Below are 22996 nucleotides of genomic sequence, written 5' to 3' on the forward strand. Positions count from 1 at the left end.
ACACAGTCATAGTTTATCCTGAACCAGTAAAGCACTTCAGGAAAACACTTCTACAGAGACTCTGGGAATAATATTGTTTCTTTCTATTCATGGTAGCATTTTCCCTCTAACATCCCCTTTGGCCTGTTCTCTCTCAAGAGCATTAGACACACATTCAGCACAAACAGCACTGAAGACGACAGTCTGTTCTGCTTTTCCACTCCTGTGACACCACTTACCATCTGCTGGATCCTGTGAAAGGTTTTCCCATGGAAACTGAAGGCCTGTTCAAACAAGACCTTGTCTTCCACTGTCCACTCATCTGGGAATGGAGTAAAGTTTGGCAGATCTGCCAAAGACTTCTCAATGTTGTGCTTGTGCCAAAACAGCATCCCAAGAGCCTAGAAACAACACAGACACCAATGTGACAATTGTAATCCAAAGAAACATTACTGGAAAATGGAAAGGGGGAGCTACAACATTTTCTCAGGCAACACATTAGACATAATTTTAATTCTCAGCTACATCAGATGCTTTTCTGAGTGCAAGAAACCTGGAATCGGCCCCCCAGCTGGGCTGTGAAGACCAGCCTAAAGTTTATCAAAACCACACAGGTCATCATGTAATAAAAAATTAGTAACAGAAAGGTGAGGAAAAAAACTTAAGAAATTACTTCAGCTTTACTGATCATGGTATGCACAGAAAAGCTGAGCAAATGCTTAGGAAGTATACCTAAAACTGACTGGACAAAAGGCAGCTTCTTTCCAGTGCTGGACTCCATTTCCTGGCAATTAGAAGGATGGTTCTGTTGACTGGGGGTTTTTATAATTGTTTACAGGGTTCTTTCTGAGGGGGAACAGGAAAAGGGAAGAGAATGCAACAAGAACTGTAAGAAGTAAAGGCCGAAAACATGCATCACCTTGACTTGCTGCTAAAAAGTCCCTGGCCCAAAGGAGGAATAAATCTCACACATTCTGGGGCTGCTGTTTTGCTCCCTTGAGAGAGACCTCATTTTGCTGTTGCAATCTCTGGTTCTCAGTTCCAAAGACAAAGTGCCTGGGCTGCACTTTACCACCTGCAAACCATTCCCCTTCTGCTGTCTCCGAGAAACTCACGCACAGCCCCCCTCTCCCAGGGGTCCACAGTCCCTGTGTGTTATGACACAACACTACCTCTGGCATGCCAGCAAACACTGCAAGTCATTTTGGGAAGGCCTGACTCTGCAGAGCTAAAAAACAGCCTTTCACAATTGCTGTGAAGTGAAAACAATCCCTAACATGCTGAGTAAAACGTAAGAGTAACCCACTCATCATATGCAAACTCAGCTCAGGTTTCACAGCCATAGTTACCCTCATCTTGTAGTTTCACCCTGGCCACCCAGCATTACAAAATCCCTCCAAAATTGGGGTTTGCCCATTATGCTTTGCTATGCAAAAAAGTAGTTCCTTTATGGGATCTCACGCCCCTGAGGTTCTGCAGAGAGCATGCATATAAATGTTAGTGTTATCCAAGATCTTGCCCAGATTCTACTGGCTCTCAGTTCTGCCTGGACACCTTCTCCTCCCTTCTGCCACCATGCAGAACAAGTAGTAATCTCAGTAGTAGCACAGTCACTTGAGATGTCACAGAAGCCGCACAGCCATTCTGGCAAGGATGGGTCAAAGAAACTATTTTGCAGTCATGAAGGACTGAGTTTTCTCTCCCCTGACAACCTCCTTCAGCTTCAAATATGAGATATCTACCTGACATCGTTATGAGGAAGCAAGGGATAAACAAGGAGTGAGACATTTTGGGAGGGCAGAGTAGCATTAAATAGCACTGAGGTGTTAGTGAGGACTGAGGGAAGAGCTGCTTATATAAAGCGAGAGGTAAACAAAAAGAATTTCCTTATAGGCTTGTTTACGAGGAGATCAGTATTCATCTTCCACCTGTGCTGCCCTGGAAGAACTCTGCACTCGTACACAGATGAGCACAGGGCCTTCCCAGGCTCCTTTGTCCCAGGGTGTCTGACAAAGGCTGGCAGAAAAGGCCAGGTCACAGTCAGATTTACTCTGGTGCTTCTAAAAGTCTGTGATTACTACAGCGCAGTACAACCACCCACAGCTGTAGTGCCTGCCCTGCCAGAGCTCACTGGCCTGTGGGGAGCCTGCCCTGGAGCTAGCCAGGCTCCAGGGGCTCCCATCAGCACAGTCCTGAGCCTCCAGCCACGATCCAACAGCAGCAGAGCCAACAACAGGGCACTGAGCCACGGGCCAGGGGAGTGAAAGGACAGGGACGGGAGCCGGGCTGGCACAGATCGGGCAGCTGGACGGGAATCCTGCTGGGCAGAGGAGCACCCTGCCAGCAGCTCCCACCCCCTCCAGCAGACTGGCACATCTCAGCCTTTAAAGGGATGTTTTGGGCAGTGGGCACAGGTGGAAAAAAGGCAATCTCTGTATGATGACTGTTAGCCAAGCCACCTGGACAGAGGAGCAAAGTGACCGGCTGTCAGGGGAACGCGCGTGTGCGAGAGGGCTGCCTTGGCCAGCGAAGCCCAGAGACAGTGGCCAATTGCTAAAGTGAGCTTTTACTGGCTTCCAGGGAGTCTGTTTCAGCTTGTCCAGTTACCCAGCCAACAGCAACTCTGGTGATACCTGCTGAAGACAGAATTTCCCTTGGTGACACAAATAATCATCCTGATTTGAAAGCCTTGACACTTGTTCCTGTAATACAAAATGAATGTGCGCCTTCCAGAGCAACACAAGCTAGATCCTCTCCAGTTATTTCCTGAAAATGTCTAGCACAACTCTCTAAGAAATCCCAAAGGACATGGGAAACATGTTTAACTCCAGAGTATTATGAGAGAGTGCTACAGAAGGAATGAGAAATTTTTTAGGAGCAGGGACACTTTTACAAGCTGCTCAGCCACTTTACACTCTGATGTGGCAAGTCATGCAACTTCTGTACACAGAGGGGGAGAGAAAAATGGAGAAAAAGACTCAAAGGAATGAGTGGGAGGTCTGTATTTTCAACATTAAAATTAATGCAAATCTCTGTTAGCTAAATTTAAGTTTTTCAAACCACAAGAATTCAGTGGTTCTTTTTAAAAATCGCAAGCTTCATTTTCATCAGTCTTCTGTATCAGTCTTTACTTTCCAAACAACACTTCTCCACTAAAATAATGAAACCCATTTCTACTATTCCAAGACCATCTCCCTTGGAAAATGTTATCCACAATAATCAATGCTAGGGTATACCAGTATCAGCTGAAGAGAGTTACCATCTTTATTTTCATTTTAAATTCACAGCCTTTTGATGCCTTCACATTCATTTTATTGTTGTTTTCTGCTCTTAGAAACTACAATTATCAAGCCTTATCATTCCTGATTTTGCCAGAAATTTTGCTGGCTATCTCAACTTCAGTGTTCTTGCTCAGCAAGAAGTCTTTTTGAGCATGAGTATCAACTACTGAAAGTCTGACTCAAGGATGACAGTAGAATCATTTACATAGAAGCCCTTTCCCATCCCAACCATTTGTTTCTATGCTCACAGCCTCTGTCTGAACAATTTCATAAACTTTCATGGTTTTGTACTTGTAGAGACAGTATGTGATTTGCCAATACACTATGCAATGAGATTCCCTGCCTTCCCTTTCCGAGCAAGTATGAGTGCATGACGAAACTCCACAGAATTCAGAAAGTTTCCCAGGCACAGATCTACTCATCTCCCCAGCAAGTTTTGAAATCATTGTCAGTTAACACAGGAAAGATTAGTACACAATCCTAGACCACGGGGAATAAAGGAGAGGTCTGCTCCTCAGACAAGGATTTCCATCCCCAGGTTCCAGGTAGTGGCTGAGGGTCAGTGGCCACTGGCAAAGTCATCCCCGTTTACTGCACTGACAGCCAATGTGCTCATCTGTGAAATGCAAAATTATTTGCAGCACAGTTTTAAGGTAAATAACTGTGGGTATCAGTTTGCCTCAGAAAAGCACATGATGCTTCAATAGCTCATTAATAACTGGCAAGACATCCATGAAGCAGAGTCAGAGCAGTCAGCTGGAAACTGCAGTGCAATCAGGCAGCTGTCCAAAGATAAGCCAATCTTTTAAACATTGTTTAGGGGTTCTAAAAGTGCTCAAGAAACAGTCATCAGAGGAAGCATAATACTCATGGCCAGACTTCATTAGAAATTATAATGGTTTTGTTTTTCTTCTTTTGACTCTTGATATAAAACTGGGGGTAAACTCTGTATCCACAGAGTACAGGCTACTATTTGGAACAGTCAGTTTTGGGACACGTAGTAGAGGAGAAAACATAGAAGTTACAGAAAGAAAGAAGCAGCTCTAGTCACTTGAAGTCATGTTTGAATACTTGCTGAAAAATATTTTAAAATGAAGTATTCAAAGGTTTATTACCTGCTCCATATTGTATCCATGCTTCTCCTTAGCAATGGCAATATATTCATCCACTGAAAAACAAAGACAAGGTGTTAAGTGCATTTCATATAATGATCTCATCTCCCCTACCCTTTCCCAGTCTAAAACCCAGATCTGCAGCTCTGACTTCAGCCCTCCACAGAGAACTCTCATGAACAAATACTGTTTCCAACAATTCAGGAACAGAAGGAAAGGTAAGAAAAACAAGCCACCAGACAAACTAGCTATTTTCCTTAACAAGCCTAAATGGTCCATGATATCCAATCCAGTTCCAGTACTTCTGAAACACGGCCTATAGTATTTCATAATTTGTTCATCGAAACTGTAGACATGACTGTGTCAGCTGCTTTTTAGGGTGTGTTCATTTTGTGGTGGGTTTTTTTATTGGTTGGTTGGTGATAATTTTTTTTAAAGCTTCAGAGTAGTTGTTTTCTTAAGGAAAAACATGCCCAAACACAATCCATACCTTCCAATACTGCCAGAATCCTAGTGTTGCACGACCACTGCAGATACCTTGGTAAATTTTTCAATTCGTAGGTCTCAGCAGTTTTTATCTTGGACCAAACCCCACACTCTTGTATCATTATGACCCATGAGCTTTTAATCTTTACAATGTGAACGTGCACTGAGAAGTTGTATTTTGTATAGATGGGACTAACCCCAAATGTCTTTCACTCAGAGTGACTGAGCCCACATTATGTCCAACAGCACCCATTTGAGATAAATGGATCAAAGTTCATAGCAGTGGTGGTGTTGTGAAGCCTGTGTCCTTCTGTCTGATCATTATTAACTGCACTGCAATGATGGTAACACTCTTGAAAACAAAAAATTTATCTAATTCTATCTAAATTCTAATTCTATCTAATTCTATTCTAAATCCATCTATCCTGCTTCACCTAGAGGAGTGGAAGGTGTCAGAAGCATTGGTTGCCTGTACAATCCCCAACAACATGCTAGCAGTTCCCTCAGACCTAAAACTGATACACACAGCCAAAGTTTTCGTCCTTATCCAAAATTTGGACTTCACAATGACTCACATAGCAATGAACTAAAAAATCATTCCCCCTTCTTTTTCTACAGATACCCAGGGAGGAATGAAAGCAAGTTACAGTGCTGAGCACCAGACTCACAGAGAGCGTGCACAGCAAGGAAATGGTTCTATGCACTCTGCAGCTAAGGAAGACACATTTCCCACAGTCTGGACCTCATTAACTTCAGCTCTCAAATGTGCTTCTTGCCTATTTTCTACCTTTATAAACACTCCTATAGTAGTGCTCCTAGAGTAGCATAGTATTCTTTAAAGCTTTTCCATCAAGCTGGGACAGTCCTCAATTATTCCTTTAGCTGATTAAACTAAGCTATAAGCTCAAAAGGTACTGGGAAACAGAAAGGATAAATCAGAAAACACACATCAAGAGAGCACCAGCCTCTTATTTTCAACTTGTCATTAATAATAAGAATTTAGATCTAGGTACTTAAAGTAGACATCCCATCTTTAGACTAGCCAATATGGCATGTGATAGTAATCACAGACCTTCATCTGAAAAGGAAAAGTACAAAAACTTTGTGTTAGTTTTCACAAAAAGGTGTTGAGAAAGAGGGACTTGTTAAGTGTCCTGCAAAAGTACATGAGAATATTAATACAGCCACTCACTGTGGCAGGAGAAGAACATGCTATAAACACAGGCACAGTTCCACATTAGCAAGGACATTCCATGAGGTTCTTGTCCTTCCAAGCTCCCACCTGCACACCATGGCAACTCCTAACAGGCTGACAAACCTGTGCATTGCTCCATGTTCTAGATCCATTCAGTAGAAGTTATTAGCCTGCTGGAAAAAGGTCTAGCCACAACCATTCATTTGCACCGCTACAACACAAACCCATCTGTCTTTTTCTAAGTCAACAAATTTCTTAGAGCCATGTTGAACTGGGATGAAAACCATCCCTTCTTGCAAACAACCTTTACTTGCACAAGGGAAACATAATAAAATAGTTGCAAAGGCAGTGGAGGTGCTTGGGACAATGACCAACTTCCAAGGCTGAATGTGCTGCATTGCCTAATAGAACATCCTGAGGGTTACCAATGCCTAGTATGAACCCTGAAAAATCAGCTTCACCACAGGGAAAAAAAAAAACCAACTTACAAAACCCCATCACAAGCAGAGAACATGATACAGAAGAGACATACAGGGTAAACAGGGACAGAGAAGGAAACTGCCTCATATACTCACCATCCCTTCACTCCACATGCCCAATGGGGCAGGGAACCTCATCAGGATGGGGGCAGAACAGCAACTTCAGGTGCTTCCAGAGTTACAAAACCACATCACAAAGGCTGCCAGGAAACCCTACATGCAGCATTTCCCTGTAGTTCAGCTAAATGCTCTCTGCTTCCTTAAAAAACAGGTATTGCACATGCAGTGTTATATATTTTGTCTAAAAGGACGTGAAGGAAGGAGGGGGGAAAGGAGCTGAATTCTCTCAAGTCCAAGGCTGAATTAAGCTCCTGAATGCTAAGTAATACTGCATTAACTATCTTGCTTTCACTGTGGAAAGATCTACAGCTCCTCATTTTATTTCAGCAGCTTATCCTTTAATATATACAGAGAAGAGATGAGGTCGTTTTCCTTTCCAGCTTGTTATTTTTCTTATGCCTGATGTTGTTAAGTAATGAAAACATACTTGCTCCTCAAAAAATCATGACAGCATTTTCTTTCCTAGCTAAGCAAGAATATTAGCAAGGTCCTCACATATCAACAGGATTTCTCTTCAAACAAGGCAATACACCACTGAGCCAAACAGTAGATTATGAGTGACTAGACATAATGAAAGTAAGCTTTCAGGAAAAGATGCTTTTACTGTCATGGTAGGTTCTGTGATGCCTCAGATCTCATTGTTACAGTGGAGGAAGAAAAAAGAAGACTAAGAAAAAGGCAGTAAGGCAGTAAACTGACCGTGAGCACACAGCAGTAGTACTCCTAAGCACTAAAATAGCATTTGTGGGTGAAGGACAGACAAGGAGTACACCACTGTGCTCTCCTCTTGGCTTGTTTCCTGCCTGCTTACTGCCAATCTAGCCCCTCCTGCTTGTCATTTCTTGGCTAATTGTGAGCTCACTCACTTTGATGCTTGCACCCGAGAGGAATGACAGTCCCTTGAGCAATCCTTCCGACTGCTCTTTCTTTACCTTCCCCCTCCATATGAAGTAAGCAAGGAAGAGCATGGCACCAGCTGAGTCACAGGATCCCTTTAGTCTCTCATACCAGTAGATCCTGGAATTGCCACAAGCTCAATGCCACACCAGATAAAGAAGTGTCCTCTTCCATCTCTGTCTTCCCTCCACACCTCTAGCAAGCACAGGGCAGCGGGCACGTGAAATTGTGCTCTCTGTGTTTCAGTGGCGTTCAGTCCCGCTCGGTGTGTAACCCAGCAATCTGTTTAGACATCACAGTTCAGAGCCAGAGGAGCCTGGGGCAGAGCCCTGCTTACACCAGAAGAGACAGCTTGCCAGCACAGCTCTGAGCTGCTTTCCAGAAGAGAACAAGCAAGAGCAGCAGAGCAATCCCAGCCTGTTTCACACAGCATAAAATACACCACCAAGCACTCTTCCTACCAGCATAACTTTTCCCCAAACAGGGTAGATAAAAGTATCCTCACCTCCCATCCAACTCATTTCCCTATGCCAGAAAGATATTTCAACACAGATGAGGCCAAAAATACAGTGACACTTGAATAGAGACAGTTGTGTGACACAGGAGATGCATTGCTCCTGTGAAGGCTCTTGTTGCTACTAGAAACCAGATGGGGGGAGGGACAGAGAAGAGAACCATAAAATGTATTTCTTCACCTACTTGGCTACATTTCTTCTCTTATGTGCATTTTAGCTGTTCTGGGGTGAGCAGGATCACTCTGTCCACCCCACACCCAAAATGGAGGGAGCATTGGCCCAAAGAGCCCCTTCCTACAGCCAGTCATGCTCAGGAAGGCAGGAGTAGCACAAAAGACAGGGATGCAAAGGGAACAGAGCCTCACATACACATTGTCACCAGCAAAGAGGGGCACAGAGTGCTCAGATGCTAAAAGATGTCTCCCAAAAAAGAGATGACTGAAGGACCCTGGGTGTAGCACTAAGACAGCTGAAAGGGAGCGGCAAAGGGAACACAGAAAGATGTTTCCACCCCCTGCCCTTTACAGAGGGGAGTTTGACCAAAATTGTGCCCTTAACCCCCTGAATTTTGTGTTCTTGTTCCCAGCCAGCTTTCTCATAAAGACTTGCCTTTTGCTAACCCATCTCCCTGCAAAAATTCCTCACCAGAGGCAAAAGAAAGGGGACCCTCTCAGCTGACACAGGGAAGGAGGAACAAGAGCAAACAACTGCATTGCTGATTTTCAGTCCCACATCCTTGAGCAGTGAATTGAAACGTAAAACATGAGCATTTATTTCAGGAGGGCGGGAGAACTGTGAAAAGAGAAATGCCTGAAAAGAATGACTCCCCTCCTCACCATTTGATCACATTATGATCTCTCTGAGTGAGTGTTTCTGGAGAATTTCTCACCCCTACCCAAATTGCTTCTCCATGACCCCACAAGGATCACATTGTGTTCAGCAGACTCAGTGACCCCAAGGCAGGTTTGCAGCATGAGCGAGTGTGCTAAAGCCTATAGAAAGCAACAGGAATGCAGAGGTAGAGCTGTTGCTGCAACCTCAGCTCACCCCTATTACTAGGGTACTGCAGGAGCTCTGAGCACTTTGCATATTACGTGATGCAATACCCTGACAGAACAGGGTGAAATGAGGACAAAAGCAGCATCCTTTGCAGCCTCAGTAATGTGTTTCACAGGGTTTGATCAATACTGGAACCTGCAAGGAATTCTGGATGTTGCTATACATCTTTCCCTCTTCTACATCTCCCCTGAGAATAGGAAAAAAAAAAAAAAAGAAAGAAAAGGAAAAAAAAAAAAAAAAAAAGAGAGTCAAGATCCAAAATAAATCAATACTATATAAAGAAAATAAGGACATGTAGACACGTGAAACTTTTCCAAATTCCAAAACACAATTATGATGGTACGCCAACAACCGAGCAGAGTTTTCACCTCGCCTATAAAAACGAGCAGCTGCATTGCTGTCCCGCTGCCCTGGCGTCACCGATGGAACACTCCTGCCACCTCGTGGTCCCAGCTCGGGAGAGAAAGCTGCCAAAAGCACACGAGTCTGCTCAATTGTCTCCCTAAAGTTAGCTGCAACTGGAAGCAGGGGAAGCAGGCAAAGATCCTGAACAAAATCACTTAAATGAAACTAAACCCCACCTGATCATAGAGGTTGTTCTAACCTTCATAATTCTATATTTCTATTCAAAAGGTTCTTATGCCTTGGAACAGCTATTTCCTCTTCTTGGTAAGATGTGATGTAACAGGCAGGAGAAGAAAGGGAGACAGAGCACAGAAGTGTTTTGTGTCCTGTGCTGACCCACCTGGGCAGGCACACAGCCTTCTTTAACACTGTTTCTAGGAACAGGGAGTGCTAGTTACACAGACACAAAGGCTACTTAAAAACCTCTTTATGCAACTGAAGGCACAAGAGGATTTGGGCTTCAACTCCACTGCATCTGCAGCAGGTGAGGATAAAGTCTGGATGCAATTGCAAGGCAAAGGAAAACTTACGCCAAATCTGGAGAAGCTTACTTGAACAGAACCAAGGTAAAATATGCTGCAGCAGGGCACAGTAACTTGAGTCATGGGACTCCACAGTATCTGTCAACCTCCCACCCACTTAACCCCCTGTTGCTCAGATTTTACTTGTGTATCATCTCTTGTCCACGCACCAAGGACCACAGGGTGCCACTGCATTAGAAGTCTCTGTGGCAGCAGGACTAAACTAAGCACCCCATCCTCCATCCACCTCTTTCCACTTGTGAGCATAAGCACCTGCCTGGAATCCCAGGGAACCAGACTGGCAAACTGTGCCACCCAAAAGCTCTTTCCCAGCACATCAGGTTCCTCACCCAAGCATGCAGTTAAAGTCATACAAGCACTGAGTGGCAGCTGACAGTATGGAGATGCTCTGACCTGCTAGGAGGGGCAGTCCTGGACCGTCCTGTTACCAGCCCTACCCACACAGGCTGTCCTTTTGTCCTGTACCAGCTCTGCAGCCACTCAAGGCACTGACCACCACCAAAGCTGAAAGCTATTCAAAGAAGTTTTATACAGTTGTGTACCACATAAAAAATCCCTTTTGTTAGGAGGTTGCTCAAGCCTGAGAAGAGATGAGCCCTCCTAGTTTCAGCAAGGAATGAGACTGGCTCAAGCCAAAAGTGCAACTCATTCCCTGCCCCAGCACAGCACAGTGGCAGGGATGAGCAGGCGGGTAGGAACAGGTCTACGTAAACTTGCACTGGCGAGGAAAAAATTGTTCATAGAACCACACCTGGAGCACAGAAACTGCAGCCTGAGAAAGAATAAATCAAGGAATAAAATGGAGTGCCCCACTGCTGGGAGATTAATCCCTTTAAAAACCGTAATACCTACCGAGAGTTTCCTTTGTCACACAAAGGCAATCAGTCCCCAAGGAGTGCACACTAATAAACTAAAAAGAAACACTGTACTTCCTACCTCCTTTTTTATTATTTTTAATACTGCTCTTTGTATGGCCTGCACCTAAGGACAAGTTCAAAGCTGAAACCTCAGTGATGGTTAAAGACGCCACTCATCTGCCTTTAGAGTTTGCTACACCAGCTAGAAAGCTGTACTACCCACACTGTGTACTGACCGATTAGAATAATTTTTGTGGCTTGCCAAAACCATATTAAACTCATTTCCAGGAAAGGCCTTTTGTTAGTATCCATGTAACTTTTAAAGCCTTTACCAACGGATGTTCCTTCCTGAAGTTGCACCCTCTGCTGACACCATCACAGCATGAAAAGTCTCAACAGACTGCGTGTACACAGGGCAGTGTGTTAATGAGGACTGCCATAAGGAAAGCCAGATGGGTGATGCTCTCTGCTGCTGCTGTACTCCTTCAGAAAGGCCATGTGGATGCCCATGGTAAGGACATCCACAGAGGATCCTCTGGGAAGAAAGACTGCTTCTTATACATCCATCACATTCGACCTACAGTCAGAAATTTGCTCTGCCACAGCAAATTAGTTAGCTTTAGCACAGTTTGCCATAGCAAACTGAACACCACTTTACTGGAGGGATGGCACAGGTTTAAATACCTACAGAGCCCTGGGTACCATGAACCCAAATGTTGCCAGATGTGCTAGAGAAAAGGATGAGAGAGATCTGACAGGGCATTAACAAAGAGGAAATATTGTCTTTGGGAAATATTGTCTTAGTTGGCACCTAAACTGTGACCATACGGAATCCGAGCATGGCTATCATTTAGCACTGCAAGCCTAATCCTAAATCAGACTCAGACACTGGACTGTATTAAATGTAATTATCAGAGCAATTGATATTGGGTTTAAAGTCCATGTGAGAACAGAAACCCAGTACACATTAGCTTCTGGCAGGGAGAAAACATTCATTCCCATGTATGACCTTCCAAGACAGAAAGAGAAATTAGAGACAGGATAAATGCATACAGAAAACACCTAAACAACAAAGTGAGTTTATGGCAGAATAGCTCTTTGCATTATTCAGTACAGTGCTCTCAATTCAGTCCGAGAAGCCCTAAAGCCAGATCTATTCTGCTGTTAAACTTTGGCTTGAGTTCACTCTACTGGGAGGTTACAGCCTAGGATTATACACTTCAACTACAGCCAGCAACACACCCAAGAAACTCAAGTTGCAACTTGAGCATTATTGATACTGCTGTGACAAGAGGCAGATTATTAAAAAAATAATAATCATTGTTCAGTGCAGGGGATTCTAACTTAGGTTAGAAGAAACTCCTTTGCACAGATTTTTGTTTAGAGATTATCATACTCCTATACTATATCACTCCTTGAGAATGCCTGATCCAGTGAATGCTTTCCAAAAGCCCTATTTGTTAATTTGAAAACAAACAAACAAACAAACAACTCGAATACCACCACCCACAACACAACAATCTGACACACACTAATGACAGAATCAGTATGGGGAACCACAGAGTCAGGTTGCTAGCAATCCAATACAAGGCTTCAGTACCCTGCCTAGAACATTCTCAGCTCTTCATCCACATCATGCTTTATACACTGAAATTCTTGGTCTGCAAATCAGTCAGCAGGAATACTATAAAGCTTCATTGAGTAACCTGCTGCCAACCAGCTTCAGAAGCCACCAAGAAATATCCAGACTGAAAACACTCTAAAGAGTGTAAAACCTTCCACAAGGTCAATTTTCCAACCTCAAAGAGATTTTGAAAGCTCCTAAAAACCAGAACTACTATATTCTCTGCTGTTGTAGGAATGCAGACTAATGAAAGCCCTGTATCAGAGCCAGGCTTCCTAAACAGCATGTGTAACTCCACTTCCCCACAACACAGGGTCTTTGTGCAGCATGAGGTAACATGCACAAGGGGTATGCAGGAGCAGAATAGCCATCAGGTTAAATTACAGCTCATTATTATTGTTACTGATAATAAGGCCTGTGACGAGAAAGGAGAAGCCACGCTGACTCCCTTTATATTGGACACAAAAGCAAAAGAAATGATCAATTTGTCCCCTGGCTACCTCCTTGAGGGATGCCACTTGGGCAGAAAGGAAGCATCAGGCAAGCCAGCAGTCAGCAAGAGGAAGGAGACAAGTCTGAGTCAGAGTTGCTGCAGAATGTGGATCACCCCACTACAGACAGGTCAGCCTTTGGGAGACACTAACACTCAGTGCATCCATTCTTGCACTTATCTGCTTCCTGTAGGCTTAGGAGCACAAGAGGTGCAAAGCTGTGTCTGACCTCTCTAAGAAGTCCATGCAGAAACCCAGCAAGGTTCCACAGCCAGATCTTGAATGACATCATCCTTACAGTAGCCTCTAAACCAAAGCAGTAGTATTATGTTGACAGATATTCAGGTATTAAGATACTTCCAAATTAAGTCACTTTAGAAAAAAATCAAGTTACAGATTCATACAGCACATGCTGAAACCTGGATTACATAGAGGCTCTCAGCCCTCAAGGCTGACCCTAAGACACTCTGTGGAAAAGCCTATGATAAATCAATGTTACTGAACAGACCCTGGAATATCAGTGGTGGGTTACCATGGTTTTAGTCAGGACTTAGAAACCCAGTCCTTACTGAGAAGTTATTACATATATATATTACCACTAATTCTTGCAGTGTTAGAAAATTCACTACAACCCTACCACAATTTGAACCTGCACAAGAAACACATGAACAGGGAAGTAACTTAAGGTAGAGTGCAAAAGTAAGAGTACAGGAAAATTAAGTAGCAGGAGTGGTTCCTAATTAGAGCAAATGATGCCACAGCAAACACATAACGATGAGGGAATCTCTGGCACATGTCCTGGAGAAAGCCAAGCTGCTCTGCCTCCTGCACTAGCAGGTCTGTAAAGGTCACACTTGGCAACATGAACTCATCATAGCAAGCTGTTAGGGCTATGACCTCCTCAAGCATTCCTCTGTGGAGCATTCCATCTCCCACATGAGCTCCTCCCTGCCTGTGCACAGCTTCCATCACATACCTATGAACACATACTTGCTGACTAACTTTGCTCTAAGGAAAAAATTTTTTAAAAAACCATAGAAAGTTACCTTCAACTCCCTGACTGTTCCTATGTTTTGCTCACAGCTACCATAAGAGACCAGAAAAAACAACCCAGTCCTCTGAAATGCCCCAAGCCTGCCATTCCCAGCAAGACTGGAGCGCACACAGCCCGTGCCAGGGCTGGGCCAAGCAGGGTGAAGCAGCTGCAGCCTCCTCATTCTCGTCACACTGGTCCTACAAGTCACACAGCACCGATCAGGCTGGCTAAGGCTGCTCCCAAAGGAATTTCAGATCAAGGCTCACTGCCAGGTAACTCTTAACACAGCTATCATCACTCCATTACATCTACATCATCCTTCCTCTAAACTTCTCTTAGGGAAAAAGCTTCTTCTGAGTGCCAGCACCGGTTCAATCCCACAGTAGTGGCTGCTGGCATTTTCAAAGTGGGTCAGCTTGGCATGTTCAGGGAAGGCCTGGATCACACTGCAGTGAAAAGGAGGAACTAACAGGTGGCAGGAGAGAACAAGGCACATGAAGAAACTGGTGACTACCTCCCCCCTCCCAGCACAGCAGCAAAAATTCCTCCAGGAAAACACAGCTACCTTAGATAAGACATCCTTTTCCTGGATAGTCTCCAATGCATTCTTTTCTTCAGGCTTTTTTTTTGTTTGTGGGCTTTGGGAAGAAAAAAAACCAAAGCAAACAACAACACAATCCAGTGTACCTTTGTTACAATCCATCCAAATATGCACCCTAGCTCTCTATAACTAAATTGCTTTCCTGACTCCACTACTGTGACAGGGTTAAAAATTCATCTTAATTTAAATATGCATTCAGGATGCAGATATATCAACCTACAGCAATAATGATGAAAGAACTGCTCTGAGATTTCCACACAGAGCTGCAACAGCAACTAGCACAGCAGATGACAAACAAAGGGGAAACTGAAGCTAAGTTTGAGGCAACTCAGCCATTTCAGGGATACACCCACAGCCTCTGAATGCTTGTTATCTTTTTTGTTATTCGTAATATTGCTACTATAAGCATCAAAAGTTGCCTTAGTTAAAACTAAAAATTGCATTCCTTCACCTTTGTCTTTTGAGCATTTTCTGAAGTGCAGTGACTGCAGCTGCTGGGAAAAGTGGCCATAACATTTGTATTATTTCTGTTATATTTCTATTTAATATTATTCATTTATATTATTTCTACAGCTAAATTCAAGCAGAACCTTAAATTAAACACTAATTTTTTCATTTCTGAATCCATGGAGATGCATTCTTCAGCTACTGTATTTACATCCAAGCTTCACAGCTGCCAGGTTCGCTGCATAATATGAAATTTGGATTAGGGATAAACATAAACCCAATTCTGCTTTTACATTAATCCTTTTTGCTGTCACTGGGACAGACAACAAACTGATATTTCTAGGTAAGGAGCATACACAAACAACACAAACATAAGTTTGGATTTTTTTGCCATCTTCACTTGAGCAACAAAAGGTCAGCATGTACCTTCAGGAGACAATCACAACTCCTGAAGTCCACCCCTTAGAGACCTACAGCTCTTTTTTCAGTACTCACACTTTTACTACTACCAAAAAAAAAAAAAAAAAAAGGAAACCAACACCTCAACAAGTAAAAGCTTGGACACAAACAAGCAGAAAATTCCCAAACGGGAGAAGCACAATATATATGCATCTTCCTTCACAACCTCCCACAGCACTCAGCCAACTACAAAAAAATCCCCAAGTATAACCTCAGCTAAGAGTTCAACAGTACTTTTTTTTCTCTCTGGTAGCAAAGCCTAAGCAGTTCCTACTCTCCCATCCCTGGCCAAGGTGGCTGCACTTTTACTGAGCATCAACACAACCTTTTGTGGAGTCACAAATCAGGTCACAATAGAGGAAGGAAGGGAGAGTGGATTCAAAAGAAAATAACAATTTCAACTGTTTCAAGGACCCTGATTAGGTCATGACAGAGAGGAGGGACTTAAAAACAGCTTTTCTGATACATACAAGACTATATCCTCTGCCTTACTACTGCTGCCTGAGGAAGGGTGCCTATGTGCTGGCTCTCAAATATCCCTGAAGCAATATTCCCTTCCATTTTAAATGCATCCTGTAAATAGGGGCTTTGTTTTCTAAAAGGAAGATTTTAAGATCAGCACTTTCCCCAGTCTACACTCTCCCATTTGTGGTTTTCTGCTCCTATTTATTGCTAGGGCACTCTACACCCCAATGAAAATGAGAGCTAATGACGATAGTGACAGAGTCACACGTTCACAGAATTCACGGGACAAAATAAGCCAAGGGAGAAAGACTATGTCCAAACATAAGCTCTTCTTAAAACAGCTATGGCTCAGATACACACTGAAAACAGAGACCAACCACACAAATCATGATCAGACACATGCAGTAATCCTTAGAAGGCATTCTCATGTTCTTTATTCTGATAGTCATTTTAAATTAGAGAATAGACAAAATAGATTCCCAGGCTTGCTCAACATTCTCTTTGGAAGAAAAACTAGAGTAATCCAGAGTCCATTTTATGCAAAGATTAACCCGTGCACTAAAGCTAGAGACAGACTCTGGCCACTTAAACCTGCGACCTGCCCTCCGAAATTCTGGCAACAGAGAAGAGCTACCAAAATTCACTTGCACCCTAAGAAGTCTGCTGACACACTAAGGACCAGGTCACACTTAAAAATGTAGTTGGGACTTTTCAAATCCTGAATGCCAACTCACAACTTCTTAGGATGGAGCACCACACACTCCCAAACAGTTACCCAGCCTGTGGCACAGTTAACTAAACCTTGCCCATCCAAACACCACAGGGTTAATATCTTTAGTAACCATAGCAACCAGCAGTTCTTCCTCCATCAGAGCCTCAGCTGGCACATTACTGCCTTCCCAGCATCAGGTTTTGCAGCACATTTAGGGACTGCTCCCTTTTCCCCCAGCCACAGAGTGTGGCCAGGCACATTAGGAGGATGTTGGAACACTCAGCTATTTCACCTAATTCTGGCATTTCTCTGTCTCCATGTCTCCTGGGTCTTTCTATTTCCCCACCACAGAGGGAAGGAAGATGTCTGAATTCCTCCCATGTGCACCAAGGCAGACATAATGTAAAGCAGGGAGCCAGCTGCAGCCTCAAAACAGGAGATGCCACAGGATAACACACAAAGGGACTGGTAAATGCTCAAGTTGGCAATGCCAGTCAGCAATCAGGTCAAACAGAACCAGCACTGCAAAACCAGAAGATCCAGCTACCATCCATGATCCAGTGTCCCACAGGTATTAGGAACAGTGTTTGCTTGCTCAGTGACACCCCATAAACTGTAAATCCACTGGAGATAACCACCAAGATGTCAGTAAGACATCCATCTAACTTCCATCTAGCAGCACACATATTCTGTCGAGAGATGAAAAATTAGTTTCAAAGCAGAGCTTATCACTAGCAAAAAACAATACATCTTTTCTTCTTGTAGTTCACCTCTGAACTGCAGATGCATAAAAGCAATAATCACATCCTACCCTCTCACCTGGAGTCCACGCCTCACTCCTGGGCAGCTGCTGCATGCCAACACTTGCTCATTTCTAAACCAACCCAAAGTCATTTTTTTGGTTCCACTCACTGGCGTGCTTGGCACAGAGAGACACTGCTGTTTTATTAATAGCTTCATGCTGGCCCAGCTCGATCCTGTGCAGGGTTTCCACAGCATCGTTACAATGCATTTTTCACTATTTCCCCTCCTCCTTTACCATGTGCCACTCCAAGAAGCAGATGTCTGTCTTCCACCTAGCTGTTCCTGCTCCTCAATGTCACCTTGTTCAAGGCATCATTCTTCCTCCTGTGTCCTTCCCCACCCTCTGTGACAGAGCCCCAGCACAGCCAGAACAGCTGCCCTCCATGGCACCAAGTCCACAAAGCCTCTCGGGAGTTTCACCACCAGAACAAACTCTTTGTGAGAGGTGTGACCCAGCTACAGCACAGGGTATTTGGAGCAGAACTAGAAGGGGAGCAGTTATTTTAAGTCCAAATGTTCAGTTACTGCATAGTGACATTTCTTTCTTTCTTTCGTCTTCAAAAGAGAAAGGACAAAATTCTAGTTTTGGGCTAACTTTGTGACTACTATGGTGGCACTGCTATGCAAGTGACCCTTCAAAGGCAGAAGTCTGGCAGTAGATATGGAGCATGCTGGCAGCATTCAACTTTGGTATTAATATGGGCAAGGCAGTAAGTGGTTTGTACCCAGGATTAATGGTTAACAAGGCAGAGGATAAAAAAAAAAAAAAATCATCAATATGCCAACACATACTTTTGCTTTCATGTTCTCTAATACATCCATCACTTCATGACATCCAGGTAAAAGGTTTCTCCAGTATGATTAAAACATTTCTTCAGCACAGAGGGTGCATGGGACTCAAACAAGCTTTTAACTAATTGTGTGAGCCTGGAGCATCAGGTATGTAGATATCCACCAGGTCTCAGCTGACACTCTGGTCTTTCCACGATTAATTTCAGCAGCTTTCAGGAGACTCTCCCACATCCTCCAACAGTTTTGCCAGCCCTCTGCCAAACTCATCAGGTGCACTGCTCTGAGCAATGTCACAGACCTGCTCAGTGGTTTTTAGCAGAGATTCCCCTTTAACAAGGGTGGGTTTCCCAATTTCCACTGATTGCACAGAACTCCTGGCTCACGAGAGCTACAATTCGCTCTGAGGAAGAGCTAACGTGTGCTGCTTCCATCTTCTTGCTGAGCCCCAGACACAGGAACAGAGAAGAGCTCTGTGATTTACAGGCACAGGATGGATTCAAGGCTTTGGAGTACAAACAAAAGTAATCACAGATACCAATGCATGCTGATTGGAAGGATCTGTTCACCCAGACTTCAGCCTGAGGAGCAGCATTGAAATGGATGTGCTAGCTGGGACTCACCAATGTACAGCCCAAGGGGCTACACCAACCTCCCAGAGCTCACAGGAGAACTCCCTCCACTTGCAATTTCACATTGCCAATGAATGATCTCCCCCACCAAGGATAATACATCACAAAAATCCATAGTTTAAAAAGGTATCAAGAAATACAATAATCCATCACTTCCCTGGACAACTTCCAGTAGTCAATCTCCAAAAAAAGCCTCCACACACTTAGACATTTCATTTCAGTCTGTGTGTGCTTATTTTGCAGCCATCTATTTGTATTATCTGCATCTCTTATTATGTCAAAATTTCTCTTTGAGAGAATAATTGACAATAGTCCTCTTTCAGTCTCTTTTCAGTAAGCTAAATAGATGGAGTTTGCTTCAGCTTCTGTTTCCAAATTGCTCCTGCAGCTCCTGTCTCCACCCTGTTCTCAGTTTTTAAACACTAAAGCCAAGGTTCATTCCCCTGAATGCTGCTGGGTGCAGAGGCAGCAAACTGTTCCAGTGACTACCTCACTCATTACACCCACATCATCTTCTGGGTCAAGCAGGACACTGGGAAGCTTTGCTGAATTACCTGCCCACTGTTTCCCCAGGACTGCTCTCTAAACCATTTCTTTCCAAATACCAGGCTTGATGTAGAAAGCCAGAGATTTCAGTACTGAGATTCATAACCCTGCAGTTGGGTCATTAAGAGCCCACTGCATTGGCAGCAGTCCGAGTAAGGAAAAGACCCAAAGCACTCTACAAGACTGTCAATAGCATTAATTTTATTTACCATCCTGTCAGTCTACAGGCTCATCCACAATTCCATATCAATTCCCACATCACTGATGAAAATGCTGATCATCATCAGTCCTCTCACACATCCCCCTGGACGTCATTTAATTCGGATTCACTATCAACAATGCCAAGACTTGTCAGTGAACTTGAGAGACACTGGAGAGACCTCCTGCCTCCTGATGTTCTTTCATCATAAACCATAAAGCAACTCTGCTTGTGATACATTTAGTAAGTGCTCTACAGCCATTGCAGAGTACTGGTGTTTTGGAGGAAGTTCCCATCCTTTGCAAGGAAGGGGGACTGAATCAGGCTCTCATGCAATCAGTGCCTAACAGCTCTCTTGAATACATTAGAGTAATAAATTTATTTCTAACAATCAATCCATTTTTAGTTTCAAAAAACCAAAAGCTCCTACCTTCGGCAGCATTTGTTTTTCACAGATCATTTTTAAGAAATGCCACACAGAGACAGGAGTACCTGATTCCTTTCAAAAGGATCAGCTCAAATTGACACAAAACAAAGCTATGACCAACCAGCTCCCACCCTGCTCTCTCATTCCCTGCACAGCTGCCCTCTTCCCATCTGCCACCCCCAAGGTCCTCTCAGCCATCTCTGACAATGCTCCTTTGGATTTTTACTACTACTGGATACCTAATTTCTTAACTCCATTCCTCTGTATCAAATAGGCACCAGGGAGGTATTTTTTGTGCCACGTATGGTGGACTAACCTCATACTTTACTTCCCCAAACTTGAAATGAATTTTACTATTTTTTTTGCTGCACCTCTTTTGGAAGGTGAACTCACTAGCGAGTCTTATACTTTTACTAAAATATTCAGTATTTTGAGAAATTCATTATAGCTCTCCTCTTATATTCACGTTGTTTTCCCCAACTCTTTTACTGTACTAACAGACAACTGCCACCTAGTTTTTATTTATCTATGTCAAACTACTTTTTTAATTACCTCTTATGTTCATGATATCATCTTAGCAGATATTATATCCTCTCTATGTTCTATGAGTATACTTCTGTGCCAATTACCACAGAATACTCAGTTAAGGATTATTTTACTCAATTCCACATATCTTCCCTCCTTTTCCTCTTCCATTCTGTCTTCCCTCTTGAAGAAACCTGTTTCCTATCAGGCAGGAGTGAAAGGCTCCAAAGCTGAGCTGAGATTCAAAAGACATTCAGACTTGAAAGGCAGCTACAAGAATCCTGTGCCACAGAAAACTCATGAACACTCACTCCTCTTGGTGGTGGCAAATGTTTCTTGCTCTTATACCTTTTAAGCGGTTTCTAGCTGTAAATAACTGTCAAATACATTCCTCTTCTCATCAGTCTTATTTATTTCAGCATCCAATAGCCAGCAGGGAGCAGACAAGGAGAGAAGGCAAACATGATCCTTGCAAAGCCCTTTTTATCTGCAGATCAGTACCATCATCGTTCTGTAACTTAAGGGGTAACTTGCTCAGTGGAACAAATGCCCCAGGGCAGAGGACCGGCCCTTCATGACAGAGCCAGCTGGTGCACAGTCTCTGCTGCCTTAATTTGCAAATGCCACTGCATCTTCACATGTGCCTTATCATGCATTCCAGGCCTTGGGTCTACAGGAAAATCAAGTATTCAATTAATAGTGCCACCACAAAAGCTGCAGAGGAACAGGAATGCATGATTCTCATTCTTGGCCTCCGAATTCAGAAAGGATAAAATAATAAAAAAAAAAAAAACAAGGTATAAGCACAAAGTCAAAATAAGCTCTTTTCAGCTCCCTCCCCCAAAAGCGCTTAGGTTTAGTTACTGCATTCAAACAGCAGCCCTTTAATCAAGGAGTCCTACTTATTCATGAGGAGAACTGTAGCTAGACAAACCTTTCAAACACTAGTTCTGCCATCTGGCAGCAGCACTGAGACTTGTTCCCAGACACACACAGAGCGCTGTTAATTGCCCTCACGTGGACTTGCAAGGCACTGCAATTGTTCTGGAATTTAAAACCTCCATGGGCTCCAGATGTGGATTTGTCTTAGTGAAGGAAAAGGTACTACTAATTACCAAATATTTCCCGGACCCCCCACCCCCAAGCACTTTTCATTTTGCTCTCCCCTGTTATTTTTGTTGTCTTCTACAGGACCAACAGCAAAAAAAAAAAGCCGATTGTGTAGGTCTGCAGATGAGTAGCTTAAAGAATTCATACCACAGAATAATGTTTGTCGCATTTCTCTTGCTTTCCCTGTCCCCGTGGATTTGACACTGAGCAGCTGCCCAGTGGAGAACAAAGATCATCTGGGGATTGCGTTGTAGGCTTTTCTTCTTTCAAATTCATTTTAATTCATAATGGAAAGGTCACAGACATAACCTCTCTACCAAAACTGGCAACTTTGCATTCTTGCAGTGATACATGTAAGGAAAGAAAGGAATAAAAATAGTTGAAGAGACTTACATTTTGCTTCAGACAGATTCTGGTTAGGTGACCAGACCAGCATGCCAAGATTCTCTCTCTCCTGACTTCGCCTTGCAAGTTTGGCTTAAGAGAAAACAAATACAAACCAAGTTACAGAGAAAGTAATTTCAGATGCAAAATGGATACAAAAGCAACTTATCACACATCTGCAACTTTTAATCAAGATATAAAACCCATCCACAGAGTTAAAACCCCATCTTCCCATTCAGACCTGAGGCTTTTCCTTGTTTCTTCAATGCATCACCCTCTATATAACATGACAGATACTGCACACTCTCATGCAATACACTAAGCAGCATACGTTAGATCTAAATTAAAAGTTAATTAATGTTTCTCTTCCAGCACACTTGATTATTTTTCTTCCAGCCATCATTAAATGAAAAAGGGAGGAGCTAGGCTCAGGCAGCAGGCTCCAAGCCCTGGACATCATGAGACTGCAGAGTGCAGACAGATTAACCCTTCAGGGTAGGCACATGCATAAAACCTCCCACACTACACTTCTGAGCACCTCCTGCACCAGCCCAGCAGCCCTTCTTTGCCTCCATCCCCCATACCATCAGGAATGCCCACCCAGGTGACACTGCATCCCTCAGGTCACAATGAGGTGCCAGTCTCAACTGCTCCAGAGAAATCCAAATGCATTCACACCCACACTGAGACATGGACCCACACTCAGACAACAAGTCTGGTTTTAACCAGCCTAACACCCGGCTGGCAGGAGAGCTCTGGAAGTCTCAAGTGAAGATCCACAGCTGCAGGTAGCTTGAAAAAGCAACTTCAAACTAAGG

The 22996-nt window shown here is 43.5% G+C and overlaps 1 protein-coding gene across 2 annotated transcripts in view; it reads right to left on the minus strand.

The window, feature by feature from the left end:
- The window catches only part of RCOR1 (REST corepressor 1), an 82814-nt gene that overhangs the window by 19151 nt on the left and 40667 nt on the right, over positions 1-22996 (minus strand). For both annotated transcript variants that reach the window (XM_053980778.1, XM_053980779.1), the window contains 3 exons: positions 22188-22271; positions 4376-4428; positions 219-380 (listed from right to left, as the gene is read on the minus strand). In XM_053980778.1, coding sequence (XP_053836753.1) covers positions 219-380; positions 4376-4428; positions 22188-22271 — 299 coding nt within the window. The remainder of the gene's footprint in view (positions 1-218; positions 381-4375; positions 4429-22187; positions 22272-22996) is intronic.

The sequence above is a fragment of the Vidua macroura genome, chromosome 6 (genome assembly GCF_024509145.1).
Source record: "Vidua macroura isolate BioBank_ID:100142 chromosome 6, ASM2450914v1, whole genome shotgun sequence".
NCBI classification, from domain to species: Eukaryota; Metazoa; Chordata; class Aves; order Passeriformes; family Viduidae; genus Vidua; species Vidua macroura.